Source organism: Megalobrama amblycephala, linkage group LG4 (assembly GCF_018812025.1).
Source record: "Megalobrama amblycephala isolate DHTTF-2021 linkage group LG4, ASM1881202v1, whole genome shotgun sequence".
NCBI classification, from domain to species: Eukaryota; Metazoa; Chordata; class Actinopteri; order Cypriniformes; family Xenocyprididae; genus Megalobrama; species Megalobrama amblycephala.
Window position 1 is genome coordinate 49151522 of NC_063047.1, and position 14195 is coordinate 49165716.

At 37.2% G+C, this 14195-nt stretch overlaps 1 protein-coding gene across 2 annotated transcripts; it reads right to left on the minus strand.

The window, feature by feature from the left end:
* Window positions 1-1675: 1675 nt before the first annotated feature.
* Window positions 1676-12435, minus strand: abhd10a (abhydrolase domain containing 10, depalmitoylase a). Of its 2 annotated transcripts, none has more exons than XM_048189741.1 (5): window positions 12254-12435; window positions 11559-11742; window positions 6466-6577; window positions 6043-6180; window positions 1676-4139 (listed from the first exon to the last, which is right to left on the minus strand). In XM_048189741.1, the coding sequence occupies exons 1-5, from the start codon at window positions 12336-12338 to the stop codon at window positions 3798-3800; spliced, it is 861 nt and encodes a 286-aa protein (XP_048045698.1). In that variant the 5' UTR covers window positions 12339-12435; the 3' UTR covers window positions 1676-3797. The 2 variants fall into 2 exon arrangements, with proteins under 2 accessions (XP_048045698.1, XP_048045699.1); XM_048189742.1 differs by lacking the exon at window positions 12254-12435 and adding an exon at window positions 11909-12178.
* Window positions 12436-14195: the final 1760 nt, after the last annotated feature.

Here is a 14195-nt window from a genome sequence, read left to right on the forward strand (position 1 = left end):
CACAATAACTTAAATGCATGCTTTACTTTTGACGTTTAAATAAACTTTACATCTCACATATTTCAATGGGACATCTTGCTTTATTAATATTTATTAATTTTTTAAATAACCAAACTTTAACAACATAAGCGCAGCTGATGACACATTGAAGTGAGGCTCGAGGGATCAAGAACATTCCAATATACAAATTACATTTCCTTTGATTCCTCCATCCTCTCCTTGCATCCTCCCCTCACATCCTACTGGGGGTGGAGCTGAGGCGTGAGGAAGGAAAGAGCGTAAAGGAACCAAGGATGCACAAATAAGAAGTGAGAAGGACCCCAAGTCTCCTTCATCTCTGCTGGTCCTGCCCAGCTCAAAGCTGGCTCCACCTAGGTCAGTCGTCACTCTGCCTGCACCATGGACTTCTGGGCCTTCAGCTACACTTTGTTCCTCCACCCCTCTGGCTCCACCTTGGTCCTCTGGCACCTAAGTCTTGTGTAGCCATGACTGACGGCAGAAGGTCTGGACTCTATCGCAGCTTTCATTGACAAAGAGGATGTTTGACTGACATGTAACACAAGCATTCACAGTTTGTTTTGTTCCACGTCATGTTTAGGAGCGTGAAAATGTAAAATGTAAAATGTCCCTACAATAACAGACCGGCGTAAATTATTCAATTTAAGAATGTTGTGCAAGTTTACTGCAACAATGGAGCCACAAACTTCATACTTTTGAAAATCCAGCATTTAGTTGATCCTGGAAAGCACTCATTCTCACAGTTGTAAACACAACGGCGTTCTTCTTCCATGAGGGGCTTTGGCGTCACGGCATTTGTTCCAGGCGGACTGTTAAAAAATCCAAGACACGCGTCTCCTGGACATCCTGTAGAATTCAACGTACCATATTACGACTTCAAAATCCTGAAGTGTTTCCAGTTAAGTGTGCCCTATGCATCAGACATTCAGCCAACAGCCTGTGGGCGTGACGTCTGAGGCTGAGACTACCGGCACCTTGGCTCCACCTCGGACTCTTGTCGCTGTGGCTCTGCCTTGGCCTCCAGGACCTATGGTTTCCACCGAATAAAATGAGGTTTTAAATGAAACATTTATATACCATTTGTCTGCAAATGTACCTTGCTTTAATAATGGACTAATGCAATGACATGCTAGTTTCAATATAGCCAAAAACTTTTTGGAGCCACTATATTATTGCTAATAAATAATTACTTAAAAATCATTAGTTAATCCAAAATACTGACACGTGCACACACATACACACATTGCATTTCCACGTTTTACGGGACATTCCATAAACAAAATTATTTTTACACTGTATAAACTGTGTATTCTATCCCCTAAACCTACCCATCACAGAAAACTTTCTGCATTTTTAAATTTTCAAAAAAACATCACTTAGTATGATTTATAAGTGATTTCCCTCATGGTGACCCAAAAAAATGTCCCCACAAGGATTTTAGATATTCCCATCTTTGTGGGGACATTTTGTCCCCATAACCTAGAGTTTACCTGATCCACACACACACACTAATGTTATTTGCTAGTCCATTTAAGGTCAGGTCTCTGAAATATTGAGTACAGCTCACAAGTACAGAATTCACTAAATTAGTGTGAACCTTTTTGACTAGGATACAGAATATCATAGATTTACAGAAAAACAAGCACAGACAAGAAACTGAAAAACAAATGCCTCAGAATAGCTGCAGTTTAATAATGAAAAGACCTATTTTTATACATGACATAGATTTATACATATTTGAAAACATGACACATACGTTGCTTTTCAAATTTTATAACATTTTGAAATGTTTAATATGAGCTAACAGAAAGTTGGCTTGGAAGGCCTACATGTACATAATAAATGAGACTTAATAAAACAAGTATAATGCTGACAAAAAGAAGAGAAGAGTGACAATACTTGTTTTCAACATGTGGGGGTATTAGTGCACCAATCCCAAAAAATGAAAAGGAAGACAAAACCTTTGTCACTAGAAGAATAACCATCAGACTATTAATGGATACTCTAACACATAGAATACAACAGTTGGCAGTATAAAAAAAAAAAAACTCAAATAGAGATAAAATATATAGTATTTTTGAGTATATATATTAAATGAGAACAATTTGAAGAGAAAAGAGGCTCTTGAAAGATAGACACTGACATTATTGTTCTGTGGCTGCATCAATGCTATAGTGCATGGAGAAAATTCAGGTGTTGAAACAGACAAAGAGGTCAAACTGAATAAAAATCAGCAAAACCGTCCTAGTGTTTACTCGCATTCCAAATAATCGGCTTTATATAACACTACTGTGTTGTTCATCAGTCTAGTTTGATCTTGTAGTCAGTAGCACAACAAAAAAAAAGTATTCTACTTGTAAGTTTTTCATTGTCTGTGCACAAAACAGAGAACTCAAAGTGATTCAAAATGCTTAAATATTCTGTCCCATTAACTGATTACCTTGTTATATTAAAAGCAAGTACTAGCCATTCCGTTCCGTTTTTGCATGCAGTTTTGCACAAAAAAAATCCTGTAGTTATTCTTTCATTCGGGTACACACAACAAAAATGATGCCAAATGCAAAACACAAATACACCAAATCTTGCTATTTGCTACGCCTTATTTTGGACTACCTTTCTTCTATGATAAAAAAAATCTATATAATATTTTCTTTGTCCAAGACTATTCACGATCTTGTTCCGAGTTCACAATAAAGCTCACAATAGAATCTGCATATTGTCATCATCATATAGAGTGCCCAGGTGTGCTGAATGGTGAAAAGATCAACACATTCGATAACATGCAGGAGAAACCAATTTAAAACTCCAACAAGATAAAAGGGACTCACTGGCAGATGTGAGGGAAAACAATGTTCTTCAGAAGTGTGTTATACTGGAAGTGATAAAGACATGCAAGGCACAGACACTGTCAGCTACTGTCTAACCAAATCCGCACCAAATTAAATGAAAGACGGTGTTGTGCTACTTGCAAAACTTTGAAAACAAAATAAGGCCCTACAGGTTATAGAATTACAAGAATTATCACATTAAAATAGGAAACAATACTAAAAAAATCAAGGCAAGACGCATGTGGAGTTCTTGTTGCTTTGTCTACAAAGGTTTAGCAGATTGAAGTGATGGTAACACTTTACAATAAGGTTTCATTTGTTAACATTAGTCAACAACATGAACTAAAAATGAACAATATTTATTAATCTTAGTTAATATTAATCTCAACATTTACTAATATAATAGATCAAAAGTTGTATCTTTTTACATTAAAGCACTGTGAACTAGCAAGTTAATGCATTAACTAATGTTAACAAATGAGACCTTATTGTAAAGTGTTACCAAAGTGATTTATCACTGAAATTCTTGCCCCATCAAAGCTTTTAAAGCTCATTCTATATATGCTTGTGCATATTCAAAGTTGGCATATTGCATTGGGTTATGAGGAATTTTCTACTTGGGAACTACTGGAGAAGGCAAGATTTTCAGTGAAAAATTATGTTTTGAATTTTGGCCTGTCCCTTAAACAAAGCTATCGTATGGCTTCAGGTGAATGTTGAAGGAATAGACCACATGAATCAAACAGACTCACTGTATGGTGTTCTAGGGAACAAAGAAAGTCCTATGGCTCTGAAAAGAAATGAGAATTTTCACTTTTTGACATCCCTTTCAATTCATTTGGCTTCCATCACTATAAAATCTACCTCCGTTTTCCAGAAACCTGACACCTGTGTACACTGCTTTCCCCATCCCAACTGGTCCATCTTTCACAATGTCCTCACGCTCATTCTTCACCCTAATGTGGTCAATTTGTCGATAAGGTCATCAATCGTGTACACAATGAGCTTAATATCATCTTTCTCTGACATGCGATGAAGCCCAAGTTTGCGAAAAATGACGTCCACGTCATTGCTGAGTACCCGCTCTGCGACCTGCATGGAGACGTGCCAGGGTACGTCAGAGTCCTTGAGGCCGTGAATCAGACGAACGGGGCAGGAAACAGGCATGGGGCTGTGGAGTATGCAGTGGTTCTCCGCCTCCTTCAGGAAGTCCAAGCTTAGAGTGTAGAAACCCTCTTCATTGTGCTTGGTAGGGAATTTCCAAAAGCCCTGTTCCTCTATCTCCTTCTTTGTCTAATGAAATAGGTGAAGAAGATCTGGATCAGGATGTATAAAGATGAAAATAAACAATATTTACATTGTTTTGTTTACAATAAACATTTAAACCCCTGGTACAAATTTTTGCAGTGTTGCATGCTTAATAGTATAAAAAGAGATATTAAAGGGATAGTTCACCAAAAAATTTTAATTATCCCGTAGTTTACTCACCTTCAAGCCATCCTAGGTGTATATGTCTTTATTCTTTAGTCTTGTGTCAAACACAATTGGAGTTACATTAAAAAATATCCTGGTTCTTCCAAGCTTTATAATGGGAGTGAATGGGGGGACAGATTTTGAAGCCCCAAAAAGTGCATCCATCCATAATCAAAGTAATCCATATGACTTCAGGGGGTTAATAAAGGCCTTCTGAAGCTAAGCGATGCATTTTTGTAAGAAAAATTTCTATAATTATAACTTTATAAACTCTAATCACTAGCTTCTGGTAACAGCCATCTGCGTATATGACATAAGAGTAGGGTAAGCTAATATGAGAGTAGACGCCTCTCACGGTTCAAACAAATAGAGCTGGGCAACAAACTCAAGCTGCTCCGACATTTCTCTTTCAAAAGAGTGTGACCGGTGTTTTGTTTTTGCCTCTGCTTTCGTCGGAACTAGACTAGCATGCGGACATTACCGGTAGCCAGTTATTATAGCTTATAAAGTTATAAATATAGATATTTTTCTTACAAAAATGCATCGATTTTCAGAAGGCCTTTATTAACCCCCTGGAGCTTTATGGATTACTTTTATGATTGATGGATGTACTTTTTTGGGCTTAAAAAATAAACTGTACCATTCACTCCCATTATAGCTTGGAAGAGCCAGGATATTTATTTAATCTAACTCCGGTTGTGTTTGACTGAAAGAATAAAGACATATACACCTAGGATGGCTTGAGGGTGAGTAAATCATGGGATCATTTTCATTTTTGGGTGAACTATCCCTTTAAGTGTAAAACTCTCATTTACATGCTGAGAGTTGCATGCCGCAACTTTAAGTATGAGCAATAGACAGTCCATAATCAGCAGTCCATACTAACATTGGACTGCTGATTAACATGTAGTCAGTCTCTATATCATACTCTTTCCGTCATCTGGCAGAATATATGCAAATAAGAACAGCTTTATTGGACATTCGGCTATATATTACATTAAAATATCATATGTGAGCACGGATTAGGAGAGAAAACAGATGTAAAGTGCCGCATTATGTTATCTAGTGACATTTAGAAACTTTTTGAGCAGGCTTTAGCTACTTTTAATTGAAAATATCTGACAACACTGACCCTCTTGTGATTTTTTAAAAAGTTTTTACTTGTCATGAAAAAAGGCAGTTGCTAACAAGTGTCTAAATGACACTACAGAGGCTGTCGGGGACATTAAACGTCAATCGCCGAACAGATAAACTCATCTACTCACTAGTCGCTTTCACAGCCTCATTTATAACAAATCAACCTTTCAGAGAAAACGTTTTTAAATAAAGACCGACCAAAACTTGATGGTGATGTTGAAGTCATGTGACTGTGGTGTACTTTGTTTATAGCCTCATTTAGCTTTTTACTTTAAAAGTTGTGTTCATTTGTGAAGATTATCAGGGTGAAAAAATGTGCAAGAAGCATCAACTTTTGTTGATCACAGAGCTTATTTCTCCAATAATCCAAAAGCCAATGGAAAAATCATATTTTTTTTTTTTTTGTCAAGTGAATCAGGGTGATGCTAACTTCCGGGTTTGCCTACAAAAATACATTGTCACTGCAGCGCTCCATGGTAATAGTAATGCTATTACACAATTTGTAAAACTTGTATCAAATTACTTGCATTATTATTATTTATCAATATTTAAAATGTTTCAAAGATGTCACTGAAGTCTTTCGCACCTCTATTGGTAGGGCATGGAAGGCTGTGACAAAGTGATCTGCAGCGGTTGAGATGCCCACTAAAGCAGCCGTCTTCTCTGGCCGTGCAAGAGCGGCTAGCAACATCAGCCACCCACCCATGCTGGAGCCCACCAGGATCTTGAGAAAGTGACACGAAAGAGAAATTGGTGTAAAAAAAAAAAATAATAAACCAGCTCAACTTCCAAACACTTGTCAGAACCTTTTAATAGGGAAAAAACAAAGTGAACATGGGTTACTGATGGCAAAAAGTAGTCTGTACTAGGGCCGATTTCACTTTGGTTATGTATATAATTGGATTAATTTGTATTCAACTAACTGAAGGCATATTTGACAATAAATGATTCCAGGTAAAATTCAATCCATCAAGACTCTCCAGTGTGGTAATGCTGTTAATCCACTCACCTGTGGCCCTTCTACTAGTTCATCCAGTACATAGAGTACATCCTTCTTCCAGGCACCAATGTTGTAGTTACCCATTTCCCCTTCAGATGACCCGCAGCCAGAGTAGTCAAACCTAAAGGAAGAACATTTTTCAGAATAGCATTAGAGTTTGAATGTCGAGGTGGATAGAGAAAACACTGTACACTGATCTGCTCATTCATTTTTCACCTCTAGAGGGGATACGTTTTATCCCTGCTTCTGGTTCCACAGGATGCATTTCCATTTTCGACAGTAGATGGTGATGTAACTTTTCCAACCATTTTAAAGTATCATTGCAGATTCTTCAGTCAAATGGCAAGTAACTGGATTAATACTTTTATGTTATAATTTTAGGTTTAATGTCTAATGTAAGTTGCCAGTCAACAGTTTTACAAGCTATTGCCATCCTAAACATAAGATGAGATATATCTATATAGTCACCACTCTTTGATGAGACCAAAACATTTTATTATTATTTTATTTTGTCTTGTGTTATAAACTTTCTTTTCAATGTTGCAAGAGGCCTATTAAAGGTGCCCTAGAATTAAAAGTTGAATTTATCTTGGCATAGTTCAGTACATGGAAAAGACATACAGTGAGTCTCAAACTCCATTGTTTCCTCCTTCTTATATAAATCTCATTTGTTTAAAAGACCTCTGAAGAACAGGCGAATCTCAACATAACACCAACTGTTACGTAACAGTCGGGATCATTAATATGTACGCCCCCAATATTTGCATATGCCAGCTCATGTTCAAGGCATTACACAAGTGCAGCCAGTATTAACGTCTGGATGTGCACAGCTGAATCATCAGACTAGGTAAGCAAGCAAGTACAATAACGAAAAATGGCAGATGGAGCAATAATAACTGACATGATCCATGATATCATGATATTTTTAGTGATATTTGTAAACTGTCTTTCTAAATATTTCGTTAGCATGTTGCTAATGTACTGTTAAATGTGGTTAAAGTTACCATCGTTTCTTACTGTATTCACGGAGACAAGAGCCATCATTATTTTCATTATTAAACACTTGCAGTCTGTATAATGCATAAACACAACTTCATTCTTTATAAATCTCTCCAACAGTGTGTAATGTTAGCTTTAGCCTCGGAGCATAGCCTCAAACTCATTCAGAATCAAATGTAAACATCCAAATAAATAAAATACTCACATAATCCGATGTATGCATGAAGTATGCATGACGAACACTTTGTAAAGATCGATTTTGAGGGTTATATTAGCTGTGTGAACTTTGTTTATGCAATGATAGAGTCGAGAGCTCGGGAGGGGGCGGTGAGCGCGAGCAATTAAAGGGGCCGCAGCCTGAATTGGCGCATTTCTAATTATGCCCCAAAATAGGCAGTTAAAAAAATTAATTAAAAAAAAATCTATGGGGTATTTTGAGCTGAAACTTCACAGACACATTCAGGGGACACCTTAGACTTATATTACATCTTGTAAAACGGTCGATGGCACCTTTAAAACTCATTCTGGACAAAGACGGAATAAAGACACAACAAATTTGATTTAATGGTGCAATATGTAAGATATATATATATATATCCAAAAACCACTAGAACAATGTTATATATTTTGTTAACTGCAGCATATAAGCTCTCTGCCCCATCCTGCTTCATACCACAGTAATGTTAATAAAACTTTAATCCATTAGTTCATCCATGTACCAGTGTTAATTTTGGCAGCCATTTTTGATTTAGTCTTAGTCTTTATCTTCAGACGAAAATGCTCTTTAGTCTAGTGTCGTACCCCCTGAGGGATTTAACATCCTTCTGCGTATACCCTCTTGACTGCAGTTACACCTTTTCAGTATTTGCCCTCTTAAATTGATTTTTCCAGAGCATTTTTTACCTTTATAAATACCTTTATAAAATAAATTATGCTTTAAATAAAATTTTTAAAAATTTCAATAAATACAATGATGATAAAAACAAAGTGATACTTTTAAATATTACATTAAAACTGCCAGTAGGTGGTGGTAAGTCACTGTTTTTATGAGTGAATCATCGAGTCATTCATTCTTTCAGTATCAAAGCAAGTGGCTTTATTTATGAATGGGTCACTGAATCATTGACGGTTCGTTCAAAGTTAAACCCTCAAATCGTTAAACCCTCAAATGGATCTTTACAAAGTGTTCGTCATGCATGCGTCGGATTATGTGAGTATTGTATTTATTTGGATGTTTACATTTGATTCTGAATGAGTTTGAGGCTGTGCTCCGTGGCTAACGGCTAATGCTACACTGTTGGAGAGATTTATAAAGAATGAAGTTGTGTTTATGAATTATAGACTGTAAGTGTTTAAAAATGAAAATAACGACGGCTCTTGTCTCCGTGAATATAGTAAGAAACGATGGTAACTTTAACCACATATAACAGTACATTAGCAACATGCTAACGAAACATTTAGAAAGACAGTTTACAAATATCACTAAAAATATCATGATATCATGGATCATGTCAGTTATTATCGCTCCATCTGCCATTTTTCGCTATTGTTCTTGCTTGCTTACCTAGTCTGATGATTCGGCTGTGCTGCTCCAGACGTTACTGCCTGCCCTTGTGTAATGCCTTTCATAATGTTGGGAACATGGGCTGGCATATGCAAATATTGGGGGCGTACATATTAATGATCCCGACTGTTACGCAACAGTCAGTGTTATGTTGAGACTTGGCTGTTCTTCGGAGGTCTTTTTAACAAATGAGATTTATATAAGAAGGAGGAAACAATGGAGTTCTCACTGTATGTCATTTCCATGTACTGAACTCTTGTTATTCAACTATGCCAAGATAAATTCAATTTTTAATTCTAGGGCACCTTTAATATGACCCTTTTGTTTGTTGAACAGTTGTATAAAATCAATATTCGGGCAATATTCTTGATGGTATAATATGATCAACATTAAAATTTAATTCACAGAAGGGTATGTTTTTGTATCGAAGAGAGTGGTAATCTTACATCTCTATGCAGTCTGTGTCTATATGCTATTTGTTCTGTACAAAGGCATGATGATGTGAAGAACAGCAGTAATGTAGCACAATTTGCTGGCTTGTTGTCAGTTTTGACCGCGAAAGATGAGGTCATTTGATTGAATGTCTTGTATTTAATGAAGATCGCTGAACTCCACCTTACTTGTCTGTGTTTTCAGATCATCCGCGCTTCGTGTAGAGAGAGCGCGTGTGCAGGGTTGCCAGATTGCAAAGATTAAGTAAAACGTGTTCTTTTAACAAAAAAACTCTGATTGGGGGTTTCCATTCTGGAAATCTGGCAACCGTAAGCATGAACACTCATAAAAATGGTCTGTTATGTTTTGTCTCCTTTATTCGACAAAAACAAAAAGTGATTTCAAAAGAGTGATTTTGGGAAAGTTTTTTGTCTTTTTCATCAACGATATTACATGTGTTGATTTAGTCACAGTTATCGTTTAATGATATCAGTGTCATCTCTCATCGTCTAGTCTTAGACATGGAAAAAAAGGTTGTCAACGAACATTTTTCGTCATAGTAAACGGAATTAACACTGCCATGTACATGATTTCTGCCTGAGTCCCGTTAGATTGCTTTCCACCGCCTGTGGAGGTTAAGACGACAACTCCCATGATTCCACGCTCTTTCACGCTGTCATCAAGCTACACTTTTGTTACTGTTTTGAATAAGCGACCTCTAGTGGCAAAACTTACATACTGTGCCTTTAAATTAATCAAGCAACATGATTTACTAAGGTATGCAGTAGTCAGTTTACTGGTATTTGCGCCATTATTTATGGAATGTCTTAACCCATTTAGCGCTTGACATGCTGCGAGAGTTGCTGCGAGGAGAATTTACTATCAACACTATACTAAGGTTAAAGGATTAGTTCACTTCCAAATTCAAATTTCCTGATAATTTACTCACCCCCATGTCATCCAAGATGTTCATGTCCTTCTTTCTTCAGTCGAAAAGAATTTAAGGTTTTTGAAGAAAACATTCCAGGATTATTCTCCTTATAGTGGACTTCAATGGCCTCCAAATGGTGGAAGGTCAAAATTACAGTTTCAGTGCAGCTTCAAAGAGCTTTAAACAATACCAGACGAGGAATAAGGGTCTTATCTAGCGAAACAATCGGTCATTTTCTTGAAAAAGAAAAAAAATACAACTGTATATGCTTTATAAACACAAATGATCACCTTGCAAGTGTTTCCGCTTTCCGTATTCTTCAAAAAGCTTACGCTGTATGTCCTACGCCTTCACTATTTTACTTACAGAAATAATGGAACTGGTGCTGCGTTCGTTCCATAAGTAGAATAGGGAAGGTGTAGCACATACAGCGTAAGCTTTTTGAAGAATACGAAAGTGCGGTTTTGGCAGAAGCACTTAGAAGGCGATCATTTGTTTACATAAAGCATATACATTTACATTTTTTTTTTTTGAAAATGACCGATGGTTTCTCTAGATAAGACCCTTATTCCTCGTCTGGTATCGTTTAAAGCTCTTTGAAGCTGCACTGAAACTGTAATTTTGACCTTCAACCATTTGGAGGCCACTGAAGTCCACTATAAGGAGAATAATCCTGGAATGTTTTCATCAAAAACCTTAAATTCTTTTCGACTGAAGAAAGAAGGACATGGACATCTTGGATGACATGGGGGTGAGTAAATTATCAGGAATTTTTTTATTTGAAAGTGAACTAATCCTTTAAGGTTAGGGTTTAAGTTAATGTTAGAGGTTAGTATGGACTTTTCATGCATTTTGGCCGTTCTTTTACATGAAAACGGCTTTTGGGGGCCTGAAAATGGAAACTTGTGAAATTTGTGTACATTTTTTAAAATGATACCGTTATTATCTGTGTGTAAAAAAACGTGAATTTGCAAAAATGGTGACCATGACATGTTCTTTACAAACTGACATCGCCATCTACTGGTCTGGCAGCAGAATACAGCGTTTTATTTTAGTAGTTTTTGTGGATCTGTGTAATTTTCCCCCAGATTTTTAAACTTATATTTTCATTTTTAAGTAATAATTGATAGTACTTGATTACCAACTAATTCACAATGTCAATCTCTAGTGAGGTACCTGAGGTATGAGTGACCCAAAGACTTGCAGAACTCCTCTAATGCTTCTGCTTTCTGTCCACCCATGTGTGAGGCAAAACCAGGCAAGAAAACCACTCCAGGACTCTTCCCTTTCAATTTCCTGTAGGCCAGCTTTGGTAGATCAGGCCGTGTAGCATACTGAATCGTGGTCTTGTGTCGAACACCTAAAACACAACAACAACAAAATGCGCAATATTATTTACATGCATAAGTAAAGCCTGAAAGCTAAGCATACAAAAAAAGCTATTACAAAACACTATTCGTTTTCTTCCTTGCAAGAACAGGTTCTAGATATATTTTTTCACTTCACTTTCGCTCTTTATTACAAACTTGATAACTGTAGCTGGTGGCGCTTAGAGAGGACATCAAAAACGAATGATTTCTCCTCTGGTGTTTCAGCAGCCATCTCAACAGCAGGTTTGCACTCTTCCGCCTTGTTATCTCCACTTTAGCAGAGTTCAAGCTTAAATTACGAAATCGAAGAGTTTCATCAAGATATCATAATGTTATTATCGCCTGTGCATTTACGTTACAGTGAAAAACATCAAAGTGAAACTCCTCGTTCCTTATGTTGAGTGGACTCTATCATGCTGGCCACACCTCCATCATTTACGCCCCCTGGCCGCAACACATCGAAGGCATTGCATAACCTCGTTTCGTAAGGACTCTGCTTACCCGTTGAAACGTGCGGGAGAATGGTGAATTGCCGGACGTTTATTTTAAGGACCTTTGAGCAATTTCTGAGCACAGTTGACGCCATTCTGCCCCGCTCTCTGCGGAGACACAGAGGTTGACACAAGAATCCAATCTGAAGTAGACGAAGACCTGAGTGCAAATCACTGCCTCCTGCTGCCGTGGAGACAGACACAGCTGCATAAACATAGCCATTATATTAAAGGGATAGTTCACCCAAAAATGAAAATTATCCCATGATTTACTCACCCTCAAGCCATCCTAGGTGTAGCCTATATGACTATCTTCTTTCAGACGAACACAATCTAAGTTATATTTACAAATATTCTGGTTTATCCAAGTTTTATAATGGTAGGGAATGCCACCCATGATTTTGAACCCCAAAAAAAGGTGCATCCATCCATCATAAAAGTAATCCATACGACTCCAGGGGGTTAATAAAACCCTTCTGAAGTGAAGCGATGGGTGTTTGAAAGAAAAAATTATCCATATTTAAACTTTATAATAACTAGCAATATTAACTGAACTATAATAACACATATAGATATGGCGGAAAAGTAACCTCTGATGCAATGAATATGGGGCGTAAGGTATGTGGCGCCAAGGGGGGGCATTCGTGGGCCATGCCCCCCCCCCCAAACGAGTGACCATGTGAGCAAATGTGAACGCGAGCAAATTTGAAAGCAGAAAACAAGCACGCATTTGAAAACGACTATGCATTAAAGGATTAGTTCACTTCTGAATTAAAATTTCCTGATAATTTACTCACCTCCATGTCATCCAAGATGTTCATGTCTTTCTTTCTTCAGTCGAAAAGAAATTAAGGTTTTTGAGGAAAACATTCCAGGATTCTTTTTAACCATGAATGCGCATCTTGCACTGCTCTGTGATCCGCACGCACGACCTTTCAAAGTAATGCGTGGCTCATCACAGTGCAAGATGAGCATTTGTGGTTAAAAAGTATATAAATTTAATTTTTTTTTTAGAAAATGACCAATCGTTTCGCTAGATAAGACCCTTATTCCTCGTCTGGGATCGTGTAGAGCTCTTTGATGCTGCACTGAAACTGACATTTGGACCTTAAACCTGTTGAACCCAGCAGTGAAGTCCACTATATGGAGAAAAATCCTGGAATGTTTTCATCAAAAACATTAATTTCTTTTCGACTGAATAAAGAAAGAAAGACATCTTGGATGACATGGGGGTGAGTAAATTATCAGGAAATTTTCATTCAGAAGTGAACTAATCCTTTAAATGCGCGAAAACACCCAATGGATCACGCATTCGAAAGCGATTACAACTGCGTTAAATGCATGAACAAGAGGTCCAAAATAAGAATTTGTATAGAAATGCCAAAGGATTTCAATGTAAGAGAAAAAGAGCTTGAGTTTGTTGCACAGTCCTATTTGTTTGAACCGCCAGAGGCGTCTATTCTCACCTATAAGCTTACGCTTCTCCTACATCCTATGTCATAAATCACGTCAGGGGTCACGGTCCCTCCGTAACTCAATGTGTACACTCATTTGCCCGAAGCTAGTTATTATAGTTTATAAAGTTTTAAATATGGATATTTTTCTTACAAAAACCCATTGCTCCGCTTCAGAAGGCTTTTATTAACCTGTTGGAGTCGTATTGTATGGATTATTTTTATGATGAATGGATGCACTTTTTTGGGCTTCAAAATCGTAATCGTAAATCCATTCACTCCCATTATAAAGCTTGGAAGAGCCAGGATATTTTTAATATAACTCTGATTGTGTTTCTCTGAAAGAAGAGAAAATATACACCAAGGATGGCTTGAGGGTGAGTAAATCATGGGGTAATTTTCATTTTTGGGTGAACTATCCCTTTAAGATATAGAAGACCAACTAGCAGTTAGTCCAGAGGCAAGTCTTACTTTTTGATATCAAATTAGACCAATCTA